The sequence below is a fragment of the Microcaecilia unicolor genome, chromosome 3 (genome assembly GCF_901765095.1).
Source record: "Microcaecilia unicolor chromosome 3, aMicUni1.1, whole genome shotgun sequence".
NCBI lineage: Eukaryota > Metazoa > Chordata > Amphibia > Gymnophiona > Siphonopidae > Microcaecilia > Microcaecilia unicolor.
In genome coordinates this window covers 87,122,973-87,145,107 of record NC_044033.1, presented here as the reverse complement: position 1 = coordinate 87,145,107, position 22,135 = coordinate 87,122,973, and the positions used below count along the sequence as shown (strand labels likewise).

The window sequence follows — 22,135 nt, the reverse complement described above, 5'->3', positions numbered from 1 at the left end:
ACATTTGATGTTCTTGCATAAGTTCTCAAAGATAATCAAACAGAGTGTCATCAGACGAAAAACTCTTAGAACAAAAACAACGATTTCAACTTTGTGAAAGCCTTCTCTGTAACTGGACAGCATGACGATGATAATAAAGATGAAGATGCAAGTAATGAATTAGACAGCACTACTTCTAATGCAGATGATAAGGACTTTATAATTATTCTTTGTTATATGGAAGTCAGGTGTGTAATATTGCTACTTGGACTGATTTGAAGGAACTTTTTATCAAACTCACATAAGTACATAAGTAGTGCCATACTGGGAAAGACCAAAGGTCCATCTAGCCCAGCATCCTGTCACCGACAGTGGCCAATCCAGGTCAAGGGCACCTGGCACGCTCCCCAAACGTAAAAACATTCCAGACAAGTTATACCTAAAAATGCGGAATTTTTCCAAGTCCATTTAATAGCGGTCTATGGACTTGTCCTTTAGGAATCTATCTAACCCCTTTTTAAACTCCGTCAAGCTAACCGCCCGTACCACGTTCTCCGGCAACGAATTCCAGAGTCTAATTACACGTTGGGTGAAGAAAAATTTTCTCCGATTCGTTTTAAATTTACCACACTGTAGCTTCAACTCATGCCCTCTAGTCCTATTATTTTTGGATAGCGTGAACAGTCGCTTCACATCCACCCGATCCATTCCACTCATTATTTTATACACTTCTATCATATCTCCCCTCAGCCGTCTCTTCTCCAAGCTGAAAAGCCCTAGCCTTCTCAGCCTCTCTTCATAGGAAAGTCGTCCCATCCCCACTATCATTTTCGTCGCCCTTCGCTGTACCTTTTCCAATTCTACTATATCTTTTTTGAGATACGGAGACCAGTACTGAACACAATACTCCAGGTGCGGTCGCACCATGGAGCGATACAACGGCATTATAACATCCGCACACCTGGACTCCATACCCTTCCTAATAACACCCAACATTCTATTTGCTTTCCTAGCCGCAGCAGCACACTGAGCAGAAGGTTTCAGCGTATCATCGACGACGACACCCAGATCCCTTTCTTGATCCGTAACTCCTAACGCGGAACCTTGAAAGACGTAGCTATAATTCGGGTTCCTCTTACCCACATGCATCACTTTGCACTTGTCAACATTGAACTTCATCTGCCACTTGCACGCCCATTCTCCCAGTCTCGCAAGGTCCTCCTGTAATCGTTCACATTCCTCCTGCGACTTGACGACCCTGAATAATTTTGTGTCATCGGCGAATTTAATTACCTCACTAGTTATTCCCATCTCTAGGTCATTTATAAATACATTAAAAGCAACAGACCCAGCACAGACCCCTGCGGGACCCCACTAACTACCCTCCTCCACTGAGAATACTGGCCATGCAATCCTACTCTCTGCTTCCTATCTTTCAACCAGTTCTTAATCCATAATAATACCCTACCTCCGATTCCATGACTCTGCAATTTCTTCAGGAGTCTTTCGTGCGGCACTTTGTCAAACGCCTTCTGAAAATCCAGATATACAATATCAACGGCTCCCCATTGTCCACATGTTTGCTTACCCCCTCAAAAAATGCATTAGATTGGTGAGGCAAGACTTCCCTTCACTAAATCCGTGCTGACTTTGTCTCATCAGTCCATGTTTTTGTATATGCTCTGCAATTTTATTCTTAATAATAGCCTCCACCATCTTGCCCGGCACCGACGTCAGACTCACCGGTCTATAATTCCCGGATCTCCTCTGGAACCCTTCTTAAAAATCGGAGTAACATTGGCTACCCTCCAGTCTTCCGGTACTACACTCGATTTTAGGGACAGATTGCATATTTCTAACAGTAGCTCCGCAAGTTCATTTTTTAGTTCTATTAATACTCTGGGATGAATACCATCAGGTCCCGGTGATTTACTACTCTTCAGCTTGCTGAACTGACCCATTACATCCTCCAAGGTTACAGAGAATTTGTTTAGTTTCTCCGACTCCCCCGCTTCAAATATTCTTTCCGGCACCGGTGTCCCCCCCCAAATCCTCCTCGGTGAAGACCGAAGCAAAGAATTCATTTAATTTCTCCGCTACAGCTTTGTCCTCCTTGATCGCCCCTTTAACACCATTTTCGTCCAGCGGCCCAACCGACTCTTTGGCCGGTTTCCTGCTTTTAATGTATCTAAAAAAATTTTTACTATGTATTTTTGCTTCCAACGCTAATTTCTTCTCAAACTCCTTTTTTGCCCTCCTTATCTCCGCTTTGCATTTGGCTTGGCATTCCTTATGATCTATCCTGTTACTTTCAGTTGGTTCTCTTCTCCACTTTCTGAAGGATTATTTTTTGGCTCTAATGATTTCCTTTATCTTACTGTTTAGCCACGCCGGCTGACGTTTAGTCTTTTTTCCCTTTTTTCTAATACGTGGAATATATTTGTCCTGAACCTCCAGGATGGTGTTTTTAAACAGCATCCACGGCTGATGCAAGTTTTTTACTCTGCGAGCTGCTCCTTTCAGTCTTTTTTTCACCATTTTTCTCATTTTGTCGTAATCACCTTTTCTATAGTTAAACGCTAGCGTACTTGATTTCCTAGTTTCACTTCCTTCAATGCCAATATCAAAACCGATCATATTATGATCACTGTTATCAAGCGGCCCTCGTATCGTTACCCCCTGCACTAGATCATGAGCACCACTAAGGACTAAGTCTAGTATTTTTCCTTCTCTTGTCGGCTCCTGAACTAGCTGTTCCATGAAGCTGTCCTTGATTTCATCAAGAAATCTTATGTCCCTTGCGTGTACAGATGTTACATTAACCCAGTCTATATGCGGGTAATTGAAATCCCCCATTATTATTGTGTTGCCCAGTTTGTTTGCGTCCCTGATTTCCTTTAACATTTCCGCATCCGTCTGTTCGTCCTGGCCAGGCGGACGGTAGTACACTCCTATCACTATCCTTTTCCCCTTTGCACATGGAATTTCAATCCACAGTGATTCCAAGGAGTGTTTTGTTTCCAGCAGAATTTTCAATCTATTTGATTCAAGGCTCTCGTTAATATACAATGCTACCCCTCCACCAATCCGATTCACCCTATCACTACGATATAATTTGTACCCTGGTATGACAGTGTCCCACTGGTTATCCTCCTTCCACCAGGTCTCAGAGATGCCTATTATATCTAATTTTTCATTTAGTGCAATATATTCCAACTCCCCCATCTTATTTCTTAGGCTCCTGGCATTCGCATATAGACATTTCAAACTATGTTTGTTGTTCCTAAGTACATCATGCTTAGTACTTGACAGTATTAATTGGCAATCTTTTGTCTGATTTTTATTGTTATTTAAAGATACCCGATCTACTACAATCTCACTTCCTGCTAGTGCAGTTGTTGAACACCTTTTTAGCTGTGCTGGATTAATGACTCACAAGTGCACTTACATAGTGACAGTTATTTTCAAAATTTAGGTTTACTAAAAGCAAAGTGGATTCAATTGTAGAGTAATAAAGTTGTTGGGATAAAAATGTTAATAGTTGCATCCAGTGCAGTACTTTTACTTTTTACTCAAAACGTATTAGGCAATAAATTTACTTTCACTTAAGCAGATTTTTTTAATGTGGTCTTCACTGTACTTATACTGTTATTTAAGTATTAAAATATACATTTATTTTTAATTTTACTTAAGTGTTTTGACCTAGTACTTTGAACAGGTTAATGCTGATGTGGGACTAACACATGCAGAACCCTTTGAATGTTTAAATACAGCGATAGCTTTGCTGGAAAAGCAAAAAGAAAGCAGGGTAACACAGCTCCTATGTCTGAAGAACTATTTGATCTTGCAGCAGAGAAATGAAAATCAGCATTGAAGCAATTAAGAATTACTTTTTAAAATAAAAATACAGTAGTATATGTACTACAAATACAGTACTGTAGTTCAGTATTTTTTTCCCTTTATGAAAAATAAAAAATAATGCTCAACATGCAATGCTCAGAATGTGTGCTCTTATGTTCAATCTAATCTAAAAAGATTTGTCCAATCATCCAGATTTTCTATTATCCAGACGCCCTTTGCCAAGCTTAGTCCGGATAATCTGTGTCCTACTGTACATTAGTGCTTTTTGGAAAACCTGGTCAGCTGGCAGTCTTCAAGGATTAGTGGTTCCCCAACTGTGTAAGTAGTTTTTCTGTAAACCTGTGGCTTTGTTCAGAGTAATGGGCTCTGCATAGATAGAATCACCCTGGAACAACATAAGTTATTTTCTCTGTATGCAAATGTAGAGTCCACGAGCTGATTTGGATTAGAGAATGACACAGGGACGGAGAACTGCAGTAACTGAGGGGGGGCAGTGGCATAGCTGGGGGGGGGGCACAGGGGGAGCGGTCGCTCCCCCAAACAGATTTTCAAAGAAAATGGCGCCTATGTGCCATAGGTTAAGTGCCTTTCCAGTCCCTGAAGGAACCACGAGCTTGTTTCCCATCCCTGACCTGCCCCTCACTTATTGGTTCGTGCCACTTACTGCCTGTCTGCCTCCCAGATCCTGACTTGGCTGCGAAGTAATTAAAAGTAAGAAAAGAAAGCCACAGGCGGGGTCGTGGGTCTGTTGCACCACTGCCGGTTTCCTCCCCCTTCCCTGACCTGACCCTTGCTTATTGGTTGGCGCTGCGACTGCCCCCCTGACTACTTGGCTGCGAAGTAAAAGTAACAAATGGAAAGAAAGCCAGGCGCGTGGTCATAGCAGCAGCTCTATGTGTGCTGCTGCTATGACCCCACATGTGGCTTTCTTTCATTTGTTACTTTTACTTCGCAACCAAGTAGTCAGGGAGGCAGTTGCAGTGCCAACCAATAAGCGAGGGGCAGGGAAGGGAAGGGGAGGAAACCGGCAGTGGTGCAACAGACCCATGACCCCGCGCGTGGCTTTCTTTTCTTACTTTTAATTACTTCGCAGCCAAGTCGGGATCGGGGAGGCAGACAGGCAGTAAGCGGTGTGAACCAATAAGCGAGGGGCAGGTCAGAGAAGGGGAGGAAACCGGAAGAGGTGCAATAGAGCTATGACCCCGCGCGCGGATTTCTTGTGTTACTTTGCAGCCAAGTTGGGGTCAGGGATGCAGTAAGCGGCGAAAACCATTAAGGGTCAGGAAAGGGAAGCTAAGCTCGTGGTTGTTCCAGAACTCTGAGAACTGAGGAGGAAATGTCAGTGAGTGATCAGGAGGGATGGGAAAAAAAGAGAGAGAGGGCCAATGGAGGGGGTGAGGGGAACAGAGATGGGATGATGCATGATGAACAGGAAAAAAAAAAAAGAGCAGTACTGGGGGAAGGACAGGCAAAGGGAAGGAGGAGAGAAAGAGGATAAAACTGGATGCTGAGGGATGAGAGACAAAAGGGCAATGTGAATGGAAAGAGAGAGAGAGGTGATGTTGGATGGTGAAGGGGTGAGACAGGGGGGTGATGTTGGATGTCTGCAGGGGGGGGGAGAGGGAGGAGGGAATCCTGCATGGCAGATGGAGGGAGAGAGAGGGTCCTGGATGGGGCGATGTTGCATGATAAACAAGGAAATAAAAAGAGAGACAGGAGTACTGGGGGAGAATCAGGCAAAGCTGGATAGAGCAGAGTTGGAGAAAAAGACAGAGTAAAGCTGGATGCTGGAAAATGAGACAGAAGAGCGATGTAATGGGGAAGAGAGCGAAGTGATGTTGGATGGTGAGAGGGTGAAAGAGACAATGGACCAGTGGTTTCCACATCCTGTAGAGTCACCATACAAACAAAAGCCCATCTGATTTAAAAAAGTGTCTAGCAGTGGAAGGAGTGTGTGTGCTGTCCCTGAGGTGATGGTCACAATTTGAAATATTTTTACTTCTAGTTAAGAAGACAAGCTGCCTGCCCCCACCAGTCCTGGGACATCTGCTGTGTCTGGCCTCCTGATGTAACTTCCTGTTTTCCTCATAGGCAGGACACAGCAGAGGCAGTCTGTGTTAAATCATTGCTGGTCACAGCCATGGCACCAAAGCAACAACATCGGCACTGCTGCCTAGCAGACACCAAACGGCACCTATTTTACAAAAGTCTGCTCCCCCTAACCAGGCTATGCCTCTGCCGAGGGGATGGGAACAGAGCCCATGAGGACGTCCCCATGTCACTTTCTATTTTGAAGCCTGTTAATGAATTGGACTGTTATTTATGTTTGATTGATGCAGACGGCAATATTTTTATTTTTTGGAAAAACAAGCAAACATGCTGGCCACAGCTAGCAAAATTTGCATGGGGGATCCTACACATTCTGCGACCAGCACATCTTCTAAGAAGACATCTTCTATTGCAGGAGGGTCTGTGGAAGACAGGAGAGCTAGACTTAATCCTGAGATTATTCATGACTTCCTATTCATCCACAGATTCAAAAATCATAACAGTGTTTCATATGGCATATTTCTCCCCTCTAGGGCATACAGAACGGGTTGTATTTTGTACCCCTGGACAATTTAACAGGGTGAATTAGGATTCCTTGGGGTAATAGAAGTCAGCTATTGTTGGGGTTGGAAGGGTAGAGGGGGGTGGTGGTGGAAGAGTTATAGCTGCTAGTTGTTATTATTGTTTTCTATTTGTAATTTATACACAACAAATGCACAGCATATGTTCCTTTTTATACTTTAATAAAAAGATTTAAATATAAAATCATAAGTATTTGAGGCTTCTGCAGATGAGAACAGAGCCCACAGGGATGGGGCGGGAACAGGGCCTGCAGGGACAGGGTGGAGACAGAGACAGAACACACGGAGACGGGGAAGGGACAAATTTTGTCCCTGTGTCATTCTATAATTTGGATCTGATCATAATGTAGTGGTAACCTTTCATGGTTCACCTGATCAGGTCTGAAGGCACTGACTGGAAGGCCCTGCCTACAAAAAAGGTGGTATCTTATTTTCTTTTCTATGTTTTATTTTACTTCTATCGATTACCTTTAAAAGTGGACTAACATGGCTACATCACTCTACTCAGACAATTTTGAAATCAATCTTTCACTGGTGTTTTTCTTCTTATTCTGAACCACTGGCAGTGGAATGAGGTGGGCTGCAGGGGCCTTGGACTGACCAACCTTTTACCTCAAACAGTATCAGCAACTGGAAAGCTGTGGAGTTTGGTCTGTTTGACTGCCCAATCATAAAGGTGTTGTGTTGCCCCCCTGTTATGCACTATGGTCCAACCTCATTGTGATGGTCACTTGCAAGACACTGAGGCATATTTTCAAAGCACTTTGGGAGGCTAAGTTCCATAGGTTTCTATGGAACTTTGGGAGGCTAAGTGCTTTGAAAATGAGCCTCACTGTCAGACCCAAATGAAGAAAGACAGGACAAAAGGTCTCTTCTTCCTCCACAGCTCAAGGCTTCCATGTCACTGCTACACCAGAAATTAATCATCAGTGCAGTTGCACCCATCAACCTGTCCATTAGGTGCAAGGACCTACTCCTGTGAACTGACTTTTACAGCAAGAATCTTCATCAAACGAGAGGTTTTACCTGAGTAGTTTCTTGCTTGTATAATGCAAAATGCTGCTTCGTAATCTGTGGGAGGTAGAATGAAGGCATAACCTCAGTCTCCACGAAGTCCAGACCCCAGGTTTTTGTAAAGAAATCCAATTCCCTTTTTGCCAACCTTGGGTCATTTAGTGCTGCTGGGAGATTAACTTTGGAATGATAAATAGTCCATCTGTGCTGGTCTGCAACAACAGATGGGCTGTTGCATAAGCTATTAGAACCCCCTATAATAAAACAAAACATGGAAAAGCCATTCAAATACAAATCTCCCACACTGTGAAGCATTGCACTGTGAAACACTCAGCAACTATCTTTTTCTGGTATTTGACAAGAGCCTTCGATTCTGAAACTACAGTTTGGTTTCCAGAGATTTAAGTATATACTGACTTTGCTTTCTTTGAAAAAGGCTGATGAAGGTCCAATACAGCCAACAACAACAAAAAAAAAGGCACAAAAGGGCTTCCAAGGCTGGAACAATGGTACGTTCTTTAATAATAAAAAGGACCCAACACGGGCCGTGTTTCGGCGCAACATGCGCCTGCCTCAAGCCTTGTGTAATTGTATTTATGTTTCAGAGTCCAACGGCAGATTGGACACTGGCCTGAAGGACTGCGAGGAAGAACAGGAATCATTATATCCTCAGACCCCGCGGGAAAGTGACGGCGGAGCGGGGTCTGAGGGAAGTTGTGGAAGTTACAGAAGGAAATACAACAGTTATTGAAGGCAGAATTGAGGAGGATATAACGATTCCTGTTCTTTCTCCCAATCCTTCAGGCCAGTGTCCGATCTGCCATTGGAATCTGAAACATACACACAATTACACAACCCCTGAGGCAGGCGCACGTTGCGCCAGAACACGGCCCGTGTCAGGTACATTTTTATTAAAGACTGTACCATTGTTCCAGCCTTGGAGGCCCTTTTGTGCTTTTTTTTTTCTTATATCTGTGTACTTTCGGACCCTCTCTTTTGTTACTTGAAGGTCTGATAGAGAGCACCCAGAACTGGCTGAATCAGCACAAATAAGAAACTTATTCCACGTTATCATGTGTCCAATATGTGCTATGCAATCTCCAGAGCTAAAAGATAAGGCTTTGAAAGTAGCTTTGCCAATAGTGAGTGCATAAGAAAGAATGGTAGGAAAGAAGCACAACGGAGCCCAAGAATTGTTGTGAAGGAACTAAATTTAGAGGACCCAATACAGTTCCTTCACACCAATTCTTGAGGCCCATTGTGCTTCTTTTCTACTGTGTTTGATTCCCTCTCTTCTCTTGCTGCACAAGAAAGAATAATATTTCACATGTAAATCAGTTTTAGGTGCGTTTCACATCTGGTGATACCGTCTATTGTCAAACTGTATCTGTTTCTTTGCACATACACAAATAAATAGATGTGTTTCAAACACAATAGACTGAAGTAGAGTCCCAGAAAATATCAATGTCGATCTGTGGCAGTGCAACGTAGAGTGGAATAGTGGTGGGGGTCCCCAGTTCCTAACAGCAAAGATAGATTAGTGCAGAGCTGTAGTGGTGCAGGGTAGAGAGGTGGCAGGAGTCCCCAGTTCATGCCAGCAAAGATCAGCCACAGCAGCAGAAAATTAAAAGGCACACTGACGGAGCGCCACCCCCTCCCCAAACCACTGGTGGTTCTTTGGGCCTGATTCCCCCCTCCTCACCCCTTACACAGGACCCAAATTATAGACAAATTTCAAATTCCACCCCTTCCCCCCGCTCTGTATCATCTCCCTCCCAGGGCCCAGGGGTAAGTTGGAGAAATAGAGACAGAAGAGATCCCTACTCACTCCTGCCTTGGCAGCTGCCGATACAAATATGCCAGGTGACCCCTAGTGGTAGTCTTGTGGTACTAGCACTCAGGGTTACACTTCCAAATAAGGGAGTGTGAATTTACTTGGACGTGTAACCCCCCCCCCTAGTATTAATAATGAGATCCTACTACTAGGGATCAGCCAGCACCATATTTGTATAAGCAGCCACTGAAGATTTCTCCCCTATATAAAAAAAAAAAAGCAAGGCTTAATCAGGGGGGTAGGAACTTTTCTCTATTTCAGACCTGCTTTTGGAATGAGGTGTGGGGGCTTCCAATTTGAGCCACTGTGCTCTTTAATTTTCTGCTGCTGCCACTCCACAAAATATGCTATTGTACAATTCTTACAGCATGCATTTTTCAACATTTTACACTGTAGTATACAGGATTAATTTTAAAGGTTTTCTTGCATGTAAAATGAAGTTACTCACTTGTAGCAGGTGTTCTCTGAGGACAGCAGGATACATTACCAGATATGGGAGAAGTCATCGACAAAGCCTCAGTGTGGATGCTGCCCAGTGTTCTAGATTTTCCAAAAGCTTATGGCAGCTATGTGGGCATGCCTTCCATCTGCGTCATAGGGGAAGTGGGAGGGTATATGGTAATGTGTGTCCTCAGAGAACACCTGCTACAAGTAACTTCACTTTCTCCAAGGACAAGCAGGACATCAAATATTACCAAATATGGGAATCCCTAGCTACCAGGATCAGAGAGAGGGTGACAGCACAGGCAGCTGTTGACACTGGAATCATATGCTGCACCGGTGTTGGAAACCTCACCACAGGCTAAAGGCTAGAAGAGGAGGCATGGCTGGTGAAAGCACCCCAGATGCTGATGCACTCTGATGGATATGCCCCACTAGGTGCTCATGAAGTATGGCCTGGATGTGCTCAATCAAGAGTTGACATTGGGTAAGGCTAGTGTTTCAGCTGATGCTTCTTGGGGACTGTTACTCTCAGGGCACCAGTGCTCCCAGCACCATGCACTGAGAGGGGGGGGGGGGGGGGGGGGAAATCGATGCTTGTGTTTCTTCGCCTTTGCCCACTGTCGAGTATCGCCATTCCTCACTCTGAGTAAAGCCAAACCTCATGCATCCTCGATGTCAGGTCCCATGCTGATCGGTCCCAGGGGACCTGCACAGCAGCTGAGTGTCTAGACAGATGGAGACCTGCTCGATACACTCCTACTCCCAGTGTCACAGGTCTTGCAGCCATGTGGACCGATGCAACTGCCAACGCCGATGTCGACAATTTGTACCGGACTCCAAAAGTTTCTCTCTTTGAACCTCTATGGACAGCTGGGTTCTTTTCCTGCATACACATGCAAAGAAGGCAGCTGGAAGGGGTATGTTCAGGTCCCGAACACTGGAGACACCATCTTTTCCAGAGATGGTCCGACTGCACCGGAGCACAGAGCTTAAAGCCACTGGAAATCTTTGATGACATGGAAGGAAAAACAAACGTGGCCAAATCAAGTGACTCATGAACATATAGAAAAACAAAACAATAAAAGAATAACACAAATCTTGCAATGGAGGATTGTGACAATGTGCTGTAGTTCTATGTAAAAGATATTATTATTACATAAAAAACATCTAAGTGCATAAACTGCGGCAAATAGGCTTAATGCAATATAGAAAAGAAAACAGTTAAATGTACTCTGTGTATGTTCAATTAATATGAAAATACAAACATACATTGTTTAGAACAATTAAGATATTTGTATGTATCTAAAATAAAGAACTATAAGTATATCACATGCATCACTTGTGTAAATAACATGAGATGAAGTACTGACCTGATGAATGTTGGAAATCAGTATAGTCAAATAAACTGGCACGGGTACCACATATAAATGTAGACTATAAAAGGAGAAAATGCACAAAAGGCATGACAAAAAAAGTGAACAAAAGGCGTGTCAAAATAAATATATAAAAAATATATAAAAATTATTATTTATTGCACTTGTATCCCACATTTTCCCACCTATTTGCAGGCTCAATGTGGCTTACAAAGAACTGATATGGCATCACCATACCAGGGTAAAGAATACAATTGGTGTTACAAAGAAATCAAGGAGAACAAGAGGGACTGGTCAGGCAATTATAGAAAGATACAAACTGATAAAGGTGGATAGATGTTGTGGTTTAGTTAGTTATGGGTTTTCATGGTAGCGATTTGTTACCCTGGGGTAACACAGTCCATGCGTACTGTTTATTTAGCCACTGAGAACGTATGGGTAAAAACGTACATACAGTGGACAACAGGGACAAATAAAAGCTATATGGAGGTTACAAACATACATACATATGGATAAAAAGAACAATTCTAAATAAAAATATGCACTGGATGAATGTAGCAGGAAAACACGATGTCCACAGATAAAATGAAAATAAAAGGGGAAAAATGTGAGAACTACTAGAAACATATACCAAACTGTAGCCAAAGTCTACTATTAATAAAATGTTGGAGAGTAAACCCCGCTATTATGCGGGAAAAATATGAAAAACATTAAAAAAAAAAAAAAAAAAAAGTACAACAGGGATGGCAAAAGACACAAAAAAAACCAAAACAGAAAAAAACAACAAAACAAAAAAAGACAGGATACGGGACTAAGTAAATAATGAGGTCCATGGAGGTATATGGACGTTAGCTGGCAAAACAAAGAAAAATGGCTAGAGTGAAAAGGTAACATGCTAAAATATAGCGGGTGCATAAATGAAGAAGGAAACCAGATAAAATATTGGGTGCATAAAAGGAGGGGAGAAAAAAAAAAATCAAATAACTGCTAAAAACCTAACAAAAGTGAACAGTAAAAGTACAAACAGTAAGTGCTGCTATGAACTAACATCATTAAAAAAATCATACTCACTAAATAAGGTATATATATATATACTCAAAAAATGACGTTGCTATGAAAAGGCACGGGGAAACAGTCTGAAGGTAGACCAAGGGATCCCCTCCTCTGAGAGGTCCTCTGGCTCTACCTCACACTCAAGAGCAGTCCCATCTCAGACTCAGCAAAATACTCTTCACGAGAATGCCAAGTCTTTATCTGCCTTGGACCACTGGACTCATGGTCAGCCTCTGGGTGAGAGTGCCAATGGACAGGCCCTCTCCTGGACATCGAAGGGGCTTCCTCCCCAAATGGGGTGGAGAGGAGTGCTGGCTCTGATGCCCGACAGGACACGATGAAAGACAGACAGGCAAGTCATGGGCCTCCAGGATTAGCTGGGGCAGCACAATGGTCATCACAGACACTTGATGCTACTGCACAGTGCTGACCCAAGATGCACTCCACTCCTCGTGTAGCATGGCCTGGAGCTGTTCTTTGGAGGCAGGCATCAATAAAGGCTGGGCTGGTGCTTATGTGATAACAGCCTGAGAAGATGAGGGAGTTGAACCGGAGGTCTGGTACCGGCTCTGGGGAGTCTGTTATGTTGACACCAACTCCATGGAGGAGGAGCAGCCCTCTTGGTATCAATGCTTGAGTACCAATGATGCTGATGTCCCAGAGCTCCTGGCACTGTGCTTCAAAGAGGTCTGATAACAGTGCTTCTTCATCTCTGCTCAATGTCCAACACTGAGGTCCTATGGTGCTGACGAGGATAACGTTGAATCCTTGCATGTCCTTGGTGCTGGGTTCAAGGCTTCTTGGCCTGGATGGGTGTATCAATGCCCTCCTCTGTGCCCGAATGTCCCCATTGTCTGATGTAGGTCTGGGAGCTCCAATTCCAATGGACCAGACGAATGCGTCAAGAAGTCTCTCATGCAGTGCCTCACAACTCTTGTGTTCTTTTCTGCATTGTAGAATAGGATTTACAAAGGGACCTTATGGCGAGGTCCAAGGAATGGCACGCACCAATGGTGAGAATCAGTAACAGAGATTCCCTTGCCGCACCAAGAACATTTCTTAAAACCACTGGGAGTTTTAAGGGACACTGGGGAAAAAATAGCCATATTCAGGCCTAAGTGGGCCACAGAGCCACAGAAAAACAAAAAATACTAAAACTATAAAGGGAACCAGGAAAACCTGGTCCCACACTACTAACAAGGAGAAACAGCCAAAGTCATGGAAGGCCGCAAGAGATCAAAAATCCTGTGCCAAAGACAGCACTAAACAAACATCTTCTCAGTTCCATGGTAAGAGAAAAACTGCTGGTCCCATGTGACTGAGGAAGGATGGAAGGCACACACACATGGTCACGTCTGCAAAAAGCTTCTGAAAAACCTAGAATGCTGGGCAGCGTCTATTGGTGACATCATCCCTATGTGGTAATATTGATATCCTGCTAGTTCTCAGAAAGATGTTATATGCCAGTAAAAGGTCTCTTATAAAATTACCCCACAAGTACAAGTCAACGCAACAGTACATAAACACGCACTTGTACACAGCCCAGGTGTAGGAGCTTGGGTGGAATTACAAAGCACAGGTTGATCATAAAGCACAAATCTCTGCATATACTTTTGTGTACATTTATATCTGCTCCCAAGCTAGTGTAAATATCCAGACACATTTCACTGCGATTTCAGCAGGTATTGTGCTGGTATTTTATTTAAAAAACAAAACAAAACATTTTTTCATCTTTTAAGTCTTTCATTGAGAGTTCAAACATTACTAAAGCATGATCAGACCATGCAATTTCTTGGACAACAGAGGATAGAACCAGGGATTAAAATAAAGCAGGTGATAAATATACTGGCATTGACAGCTTGATCAAGGTAGAACCTTGGTAGTGCCAAACTGTTTCCAAAATAAAATGATGCACCTGACATTGCCATGAAGGATATTTATAGACACTGAAATTTGCTTATAGCTTTCCCCCAATCTGTAGGTTTTAATAACTGTATCCCTATTTCTTTTGGTAGCTCCATGTTGAGTAGGTTTGGACCTTTGCTACAAGTTCAAGTCGTAACAAAAAAAGCTTTATTATTCACACATGAATGTCTGGATCAGCTTGAATACTATGATTGGACACAGGTGGGCTTATTATAAGCCTTGTTATTTTTGAAGCCAGATACAATTTGGGACTGCTATGTCAAAGGGTGTGAAGATTTAAACAATCAAGACTTTTCAGTTTCTTAATTTTTTAAAAAATAGTCTTTCAAGCTGAAAAAGGTAGAGTATGTTACATTGATCAGTGAAACAAACTTCTATAACATTCTGAATGATATTTTCTAGACAACAGAATATGAAAATCTACAAGATTGTGAAGACACTTGCAAGGTACCAAATGTAAATTTAAAATATGAGCATTTATACACACAAACTCCCCCCCCCCTTATATACTGCATTTCAGAGAGCATATCAGGAAATTTAGATCCCATTCATGTGCAAAAGCATTCCTCTTCTAGACTTCAGTCTCTCAAAATTCACACAATGTCATTTTCCTTCATCACTTTTCAGCAGCACTTGTTTTCTGTTAAGTCATAAATCCAACCCTCCACTATCCCCTACACCAGATCCATTTTATCACTCCACTATCTAAATGCCTCCCCAACAGCATATGGACACAGGTTTGCTTTGATATTAATATTTGAGCACTATACTGTGCTTATCCTGCTCTTTCTGAAAATGCCATAAACCAAAGCTTGTTTCTCAAATTCAAGTAAGCTGCTTTTATCTGACAACTTTAAATCAGTTAACCACTCCTCACCTTCCAGCCTACAATGTTTATATGTTTTATTTCTACTTTCCTTGGCACCCTCTTTCCAATTAGCTTGATTTAAAAAAATGTAGAACACATGTCATTAACATCAGTTCACCTTAGTGTATAAAATATGTTGATAAAGGCAACAGGTTGGAGTGGCCATTAACCCCCTCATTCTATAACAGGTTGCCTAAATGTAAGTGCTAGCTGAACACTGCCATCCATGCACGTAAAATAACTGCAGCATGGTCAAGTGCTATTGTAAAAAGTATGCGCACAAATGGCATACTGTGTAAACGCAAAGAAGAGCAGCACAGGCGGGTCTAGCAGTTCTATGGGCAAACTTACAGAATACGCACATAACTGCTCCATTTAAGTGTGCCATTAAAGCTAGCCACTGACCTGGTGTGAAAATGTCCTTAAAGAACAGGTTCACCACCAGCGTTATTAGGATGCCTAAATGGCAGCACCCAGTTACAGAAGTGCCTCTTCTATGCCAGAAACAGCTCTTGGCGAGCTTCAATGAGAGCTCCAGAATTCGTAAAAAGTTGTCCCAACTTAAAAATTTTTTAAAGAAATTCCAAAACAGACATTTCAGGTTTGAACTGCCAGTAAAAGTCAACACACAGTTCAGGGGGAAGACAATACACATTAAGAAAATGAAATGCAGAAGATGTCAGCGGTAGAGCAAACAAGTGAAAGGAGCACAAGACATGACAAGTGATACACAGCCTGTTCGTTTCATGATAGGAAAATATGGCCCTGTGGTTCCTCAAAGAATAAAACCACATAAGAACAGATGGTTCACAGTAGGCTCAGGCAGACTTCGTCATGTGACACAGAAGCATCCGCCCGCACAAGTGTTGCCACTAAAGAATTCTTTTGCTCCATTACAGCACTGTAATGCTCCTGAAAATAGAACTGAGGCAGAGGAAAAAGCAATAGAGTTGGAACAAAAAGACATGAAGGTACCCAAAGTGAAAAGACACCCCCAAATCACTAATGTTGAAACACATACCAAGAAATATAGATGGAAAGCGATGGCCACAAATGCTCGTAGTCTAAGCAATAAAGTTCATGACCTTCAAGCCCTGATGTTGGAGGCAGACTTAGACGTTGTTGCAATCACAGAGACGTGGCTCAACGGTTCCCACGAATGGGATACAAGCATACCAGGCTATAATCTATTTAGGAAGGATAGAGAGGGTCGTAAAGGTGGAGGAGTAGCTCTGTATGTGAGGAATGATATCATGGCGACTGAAATGACAGGGACCTGAGGAAAAGAAGAAGCGATATGGATCGCCTTAAAAAGAGAGGATATAACCTCGGTCCAAGTGGGTGTTGTCTACAGACCCCCGACACAATTAGAGGAACTAGATAAAGATCTGATCGCAGATATTCAAAAATTAGGAAAGAAAAAAGAGGTTCTGTTGATGGGAGATTTCAATCTGCCGGATGTAGATTGGAAGGTTCCGTCTGCCAAATCGGAAAGAAGTAGAGAGATCGTGGATGCTTTCCAAAGTGCTCTGCTCAAACAGATGGTGACAGAACCCACGAGAGAGGGAGCGATGCTTGATCTGGTGCTCACAAATGGGGATAGTGTGTCAAATGTCCGAGTGGGTGCACACCTGGGAAGCAGTGACCTTCAAACGGTTTGGTTTGATATAACGGCTGAAGTGGAGGGCAGCCACTCTAAACTCAAAGTCCTGGATTTCAAGCGTGCTGACTTTAGTAAAATGGGGGAATACCTGAGGAAGGAGATGATGGGCTGGGAGGATGTACATGAAGTGGAAGGGCAGTGGTCCAAGCTGAAAGAAGTAATAAATAGGGCCACAGACCTTTATGTAAGGAGAGTAAATAAAAGCAAGAGAAAAAGGAAACCGATATGGTTCTCCAAGCAAGTGGCTGAGAAAATAAAGGCTAAAGAGTTACCATTTCAGAAATATAGAAAATCTCAAGAAGAGGAACACGGGGAGGAATACCAGATGAAACTGAAAGAAGCCAAGAGAGAGGTACGTCTGGCGAAGGCGCAGGCGGAAGAACAAATGGCTAGAAATGTAAGGAGGGGCGACAAAAATTTCTTCAGATATATTAGTGAAAGAAGAAGGACTAAAAAGGGAATTGTGAGACTAAAAGATACAGCTAACCGCTATGTAGATAATGATGAAGAAAAAGCCAATTTGCTAAATAGATACTTTTGTTCGGTTTTCACTGAAGAAAATCCTGGAGAAGGACCGCGAGGGACTGGCAAAAGTACACCTGAGAATGGAATGGATATAGCACCACTCATGGAAGAGAGTGTGTATCAACAACTTGGAAAGCTAAAGGTGGACAAAGCCATGGGACCGGACGGGATCCACCCCAGAATATTGAGGGAGCTCAGAGAGGTTCTGGCGGGTCCTCTTAAAGATTTGTTTAATAAATCCTTGGAGACGGGAGAGGTTCCGAGGGATTGGAGAACGGCGGAGGTGGTCCCTCTTCACAAAAGTGGTAATAGGGAAGAAGCTGGAAACTACAGGCCGGTAAGCCTCACTTCGGTTATTGGAAAAGTAATGGAAGCCATGCTGAAGGAAAGGATAGTGAATTTCCTAGAAGCAAATAAGTTGCAAGATCCGAGACAACATGGTTTTACCAGAGGGAAATCGTGCCAAACGAATCTCATTGAATTCTTTGATTGGGTAACTGGAGAATTGGAATCATCGACGTGCTATAGACGTAATCTACTTAGATTTTAGCAAAGCTTTTGACACGGTTCCTCACAGGAGGCTCTTAAATAAACTAGATGGGCTGAAGATAGGTCCCGAAGTGGTGACCTGGATTAGGAACTGGTTGACGGACAGACGACAGAGGGTGGTGGTAAATGGAGTTCGCTCGGAGGAGGGAAAGGTGAGTAGCGGAGTGCCTCAGGGATCGGTGCTGGGGCCGATTCTGTTCAATATATTTGTGAGTGACATTGCCGAAGGGTTAAGAAGGTAAAGTTTGCCTATTTGCGGATGATACTAAGATTTGCAACAGAGTGGACGCCCGGGAGGGAGTGGAAAGCATGAAAAGGGATCTGAGGAAGCTAGAAAAATGGTCTGAGGTTTGGCAATTAAAATTCAATGCGAAGAAATGCAAAGTGATGCATTTAGGGAGTAGAAACCCACGAGAGACGTATGTGTTAGGCGGGGAGAGTCTGATAGGTACTGAGGGGGAGAGGGATCTTGGGGTGATAGTATCCGAGGATCTGAAGGCGACGAAACAGTGTGACAGGGCGGTGGCCGTAGCGAGAAGGTTGCTACGCTGTATAGAGAGAGGTGTGGTCAGCAGAAGAAAGGAAGTGTTGATGCCCCTGTACAAGTCGTTGGTGAGGCCCCACCTGGAGTATTGTATTCAGTTTTGGAGGCCGTACCTCGTGAAGGATGTTAAAAAAATGGAAGCGGTGCACAGAAAAGCTACGAGAATGGTATGGGATTTGCGTTCCAAGACGTATGAGCAGAGACTTGCTGACCTGAACATGTATACCCTGGAGGAAAGGAGGAACAGGGGTGATATGATACAGACGTTCAAATACTTGAAAGGTATTAATCCGCAAAAAAATCTTTTCCGGAGATGGGAAGGCGGTAGAACGAGAGGACATGAAATGAGATTGAAGGGGGGCAGACTCAAAAAAGATGTCAGGAAGTATTTTTTCATGGAGAGGGTGGTGGATGCTTGGAATGCCCTCCCGCGGGAGGTGGTGGAGATGAAAACGGTAACGGAATTCAAACATGCGTGGGATGTGCATAAAGGAATCCTGTGCAGTAGGAATGGATCCTCAGAAGCTTAGCCAAAATTGGGTGGCGGAGCAGGTGGGGGAAGAGAGGTTGGTAGTTGGGAGGCGAGGATAGTGGAGGGCAGACTTATACGGTCTGTGCCAGAACCGGAGATGGGAGGCGAGACTGGTGGTTGGGAGGCGGGAAATACTGCTGGGCAGACTTGTACGGTCTGTGCCCGGAAAAAGGCAGGTACAAATCAAGGTAAGGTATACACATATGAGTTTATCTTGTTGGGCACACTGGATGGACCGTGCAGGTCTTTTTCTGCCGTCATCTACTATGTTACTATGGTTCCAAAAAGGGACAGATGGTAACTGAATCTCACCGTCAACAATGCTGGAACCTATTGGTCCATAGTTTTCTACAACATAAATTTGTCTCTGTCCACTTCCCTCTTTCTCTAAACTGCACATATTACCTCACTGCAGATCATATTATGAACCAATAACATGCTGGACAGATGCCACTGCACTTTCTTCTGTAAAATGTAATTATCTACATCCAAGGTACCTCTTTTTCAGGGTTCTGTGACAAGCCCTGCAAGTAGACCCTTAGGGGGAACTGAAAAACTGAGCACCGAGCACCGATGCTGGGTGTCTCCAATCTCCTTTAACACAAAAGGTTAACATTAGGCTTTTAAATACTCCATCTGTCATAAGACCTTGCAAAACCACTGACTATTCATTAGTATATAGGGAAAAGAACCTCAGAAAATACCTGGTGATATATTAGCCTTCGTGCCTAATGGCTTATTGGTTTATTGGCTTATTGAATCACTCTCAGGTAATTTATCGATCATTGGTTCAGAAAAGCCCCACAAAACTAATTTTCACAAAATATGTTTTCACTCAATATTAATATCTTCTTTTTTTTTTAAAGATCTTTGTCGTTTTTTTGTATAAAATGATCCTAAACAATTCAGAGGATGAACTACGTTTGTTCACTTATCTATTTGCAGAGATCCTAACAGGCACCCGTTTCGCAGAACCTGTTTCCTCAGAGGATCTTCAGCGTATACATCAATTTAAGAAGCTGCCGCTAAACATAATATCGTGCCGGCATGATATAGGGTTTAGCGGCAGCTTCTTAAATTGATATTTACGCTGAAGATCCTCTGAGGAAGCAGGTTCTGCGAAACTGGTGCCTGTTAGGATCTCTGCAAATAGATAAGTGAACAAACGTAGTTCATCCTCTGAATTGTTTTGGATCATTTTATACAAAAAATTACAAAAATAAACTTTAAAAAAGAAATAAGACATTGAGTGAAAAATATTTTGTGAAGTTTTGTGGGGGTTTTCTGAACCTATGATTAATTACCCACGAGTGATTCAAAAAGCCACAATAAGCCAATAACGAAGGCTAATATATCACCGGGTATTTTCTGAGATTCTTTTTCCCACATACTAATGAATAGTCAGTGGTTTTACAAGGTCTTGTGACAGATGAAGTATTTAGTCATACATTTTTAAGGACCAGTCTATGTACCCTAGATACCTGTTATAACATTAGACTTTTAACACAGTATGTAAATTAATGGAACAACACTTATGTGCATGGGATGGTCTCAACTACATTCTTAGGATGTAAGAATTCCAAAGCTGAGTAGTTCTAACATGCTTGTTATGCTCTCCCATAACTATTAAAGATTATGATATACAATAAAAATTATTCCTTTACTTACAAAGTATAGGCAATGAAAACATGGAATCATTGTTACCACCATCTCTACATGTTAGTGATCCCCTTGAGAAAAAGGATTTATGCAGACAGACCAAAGCCTGCCTCATCCATCACCACTGTGCAGGATGATTACAATTGATGTCAGCTTCACCACGTGCCTGATAGAGGCTACCATACTCTACAATAAAATCTGCAGTACGATCTGGAGAACAATGGTGGTGCAGATGCAACTGAGTTTGGATCACTCCTGTCCCTTGAAGAAAATACAAATGAGGTAAAAGTCGGGGTGGGGGGCGGGGGGAGAGTGTGTAGAGAGGGAGCCCAGGAAGGATTTCTTAGTTTTCTTAAGGTGGGGAGTAGGGACACAGCTGGATCTAATTTTTTTTCTAAGCACACCCCTACATCATAAACAACTAAAATGCTGCTTAACTGGAATATAAAAGTCACTTCAGACCCTGAGTTCACAACAAGTCATGTTAGTTAACTACAATTGGTGTGCATCCGGAGTTCAGACAAATTTAGATTATCAATTTTCAACTATGATTCCACATGGCACCTGAATCCAAGCCTTATTCACATGCTGCAGGCAATGCAGGTGGCTCACATAAAGTAAGCATGCTCCTTGGTATGTACATTTTGCATATCAGGTCACTGTTCACCTGCTTTGAAAGGACCATTTTACCTGTAGGCTCCTTGGGACAAACATCCGGCAGTGACTGCACCAGTCGAACCTGTTTTGCAGACTCCAGCTCTTTTTTAAAGAAACCATCACTACTGGGCGTGTGAGGCACTGGTGAGGACCTATGGCTTGCAGCCATTGCATGAGACCACCACTAGATGGAAGAGAAAAAAAAGCTTTTTAGTGCTCAAACACTAGACATTAGTACAGTAGCATTTAAAATAAAATAACATTTAAAACAACCTATGCCTAACGTATGTTTGTATCATTGCTGTTATTTTACCTATGTTAAAGAAATATTTACAAAAACGCAAAAACAAAAGAAAAATTCCAAACTACTGAGAAGTTCTGAAAGAAGAGGACATTTCTCCGGTAAGTGAACATAATTTTGCCCTGTGCATTGGGAACGTAAAGATTGGGGTTTAAAGGAGGAATTGTAGGTTATTGAAAGGCAGAATAAAAAAAAATGCAAACTAGTCTTCATACCTTTTTTCCTTAGTTTTAAAAATTGAATTTTGTACCACAGCATTAACAGATAGCCTCTAGCAGGCACAGCAGGGCCTAGTTCAGCCTTTCGGGTGGGGGGGGGGGAGGCGGGAGAAGAGAGAAGCATTATTAACTAGCAAGCACAGCAGGGCCTAGTTCAGTCTTGGGGAAAGGGGAAAAAAAAAGAGAGAAGCAAGCATTATTAACTAGTTTCCATAGTGTACAACCCTTTCCCCATTGCTTTAAACTGAAACTTTCTCAAGAGGTAGAAACTTAACTAGCCAAAGAACATTTAAAAGGATACAACAAGGCTCAAATTTTGTTCTAAAAGACAGTTATTTTCTGTTCTTTGGCTGCTTGAGAGGTAGCACAGCTACTGACCTGAATTAGGTGTTAAAGCTGTGAGGAAGTAGAATATTTGCAAAGGTTATTAAGGGCAATCTGATCACTGATCTAGCTTGAACCTTTTGCCACAGCCTACAACATTTAACAAATAGCCTCTAGACAG

The 22,135-nt window shown here is 42.7% G+C and overlaps 1 protein-coding gene across 2 annotated transcripts in view; it reads right to left on the bottom strand.

Annotated features, from left to right (window-relative positions):
• The window catches only part of VPS54 (VPS54 subunit of GARP complex), a 300,862-nt gene that overhangs the window by 214,431 nt on the left and 64,296 nt on the right, over positions 1 to 22,135 (bottom strand). For both annotated transcript variants that reach the window (XM_030196152.1, XM_030196153.1), the window contains exons 3-4: positions 21,145 to 21,295; positions 7,497 to 7,738 (exon numbers count right to left, since the gene is read on the bottom strand). In XM_030196152.1, coding sequence (XP_030052012.1) covers positions 7,497 to 7,738; positions 21,145 to 21,295 — 393 coding nt within the window. The remainder of the gene's footprint in view (positions 1 to 7,496; positions 7,739 to 21,144; positions 21,296 to 22,135) is intronic.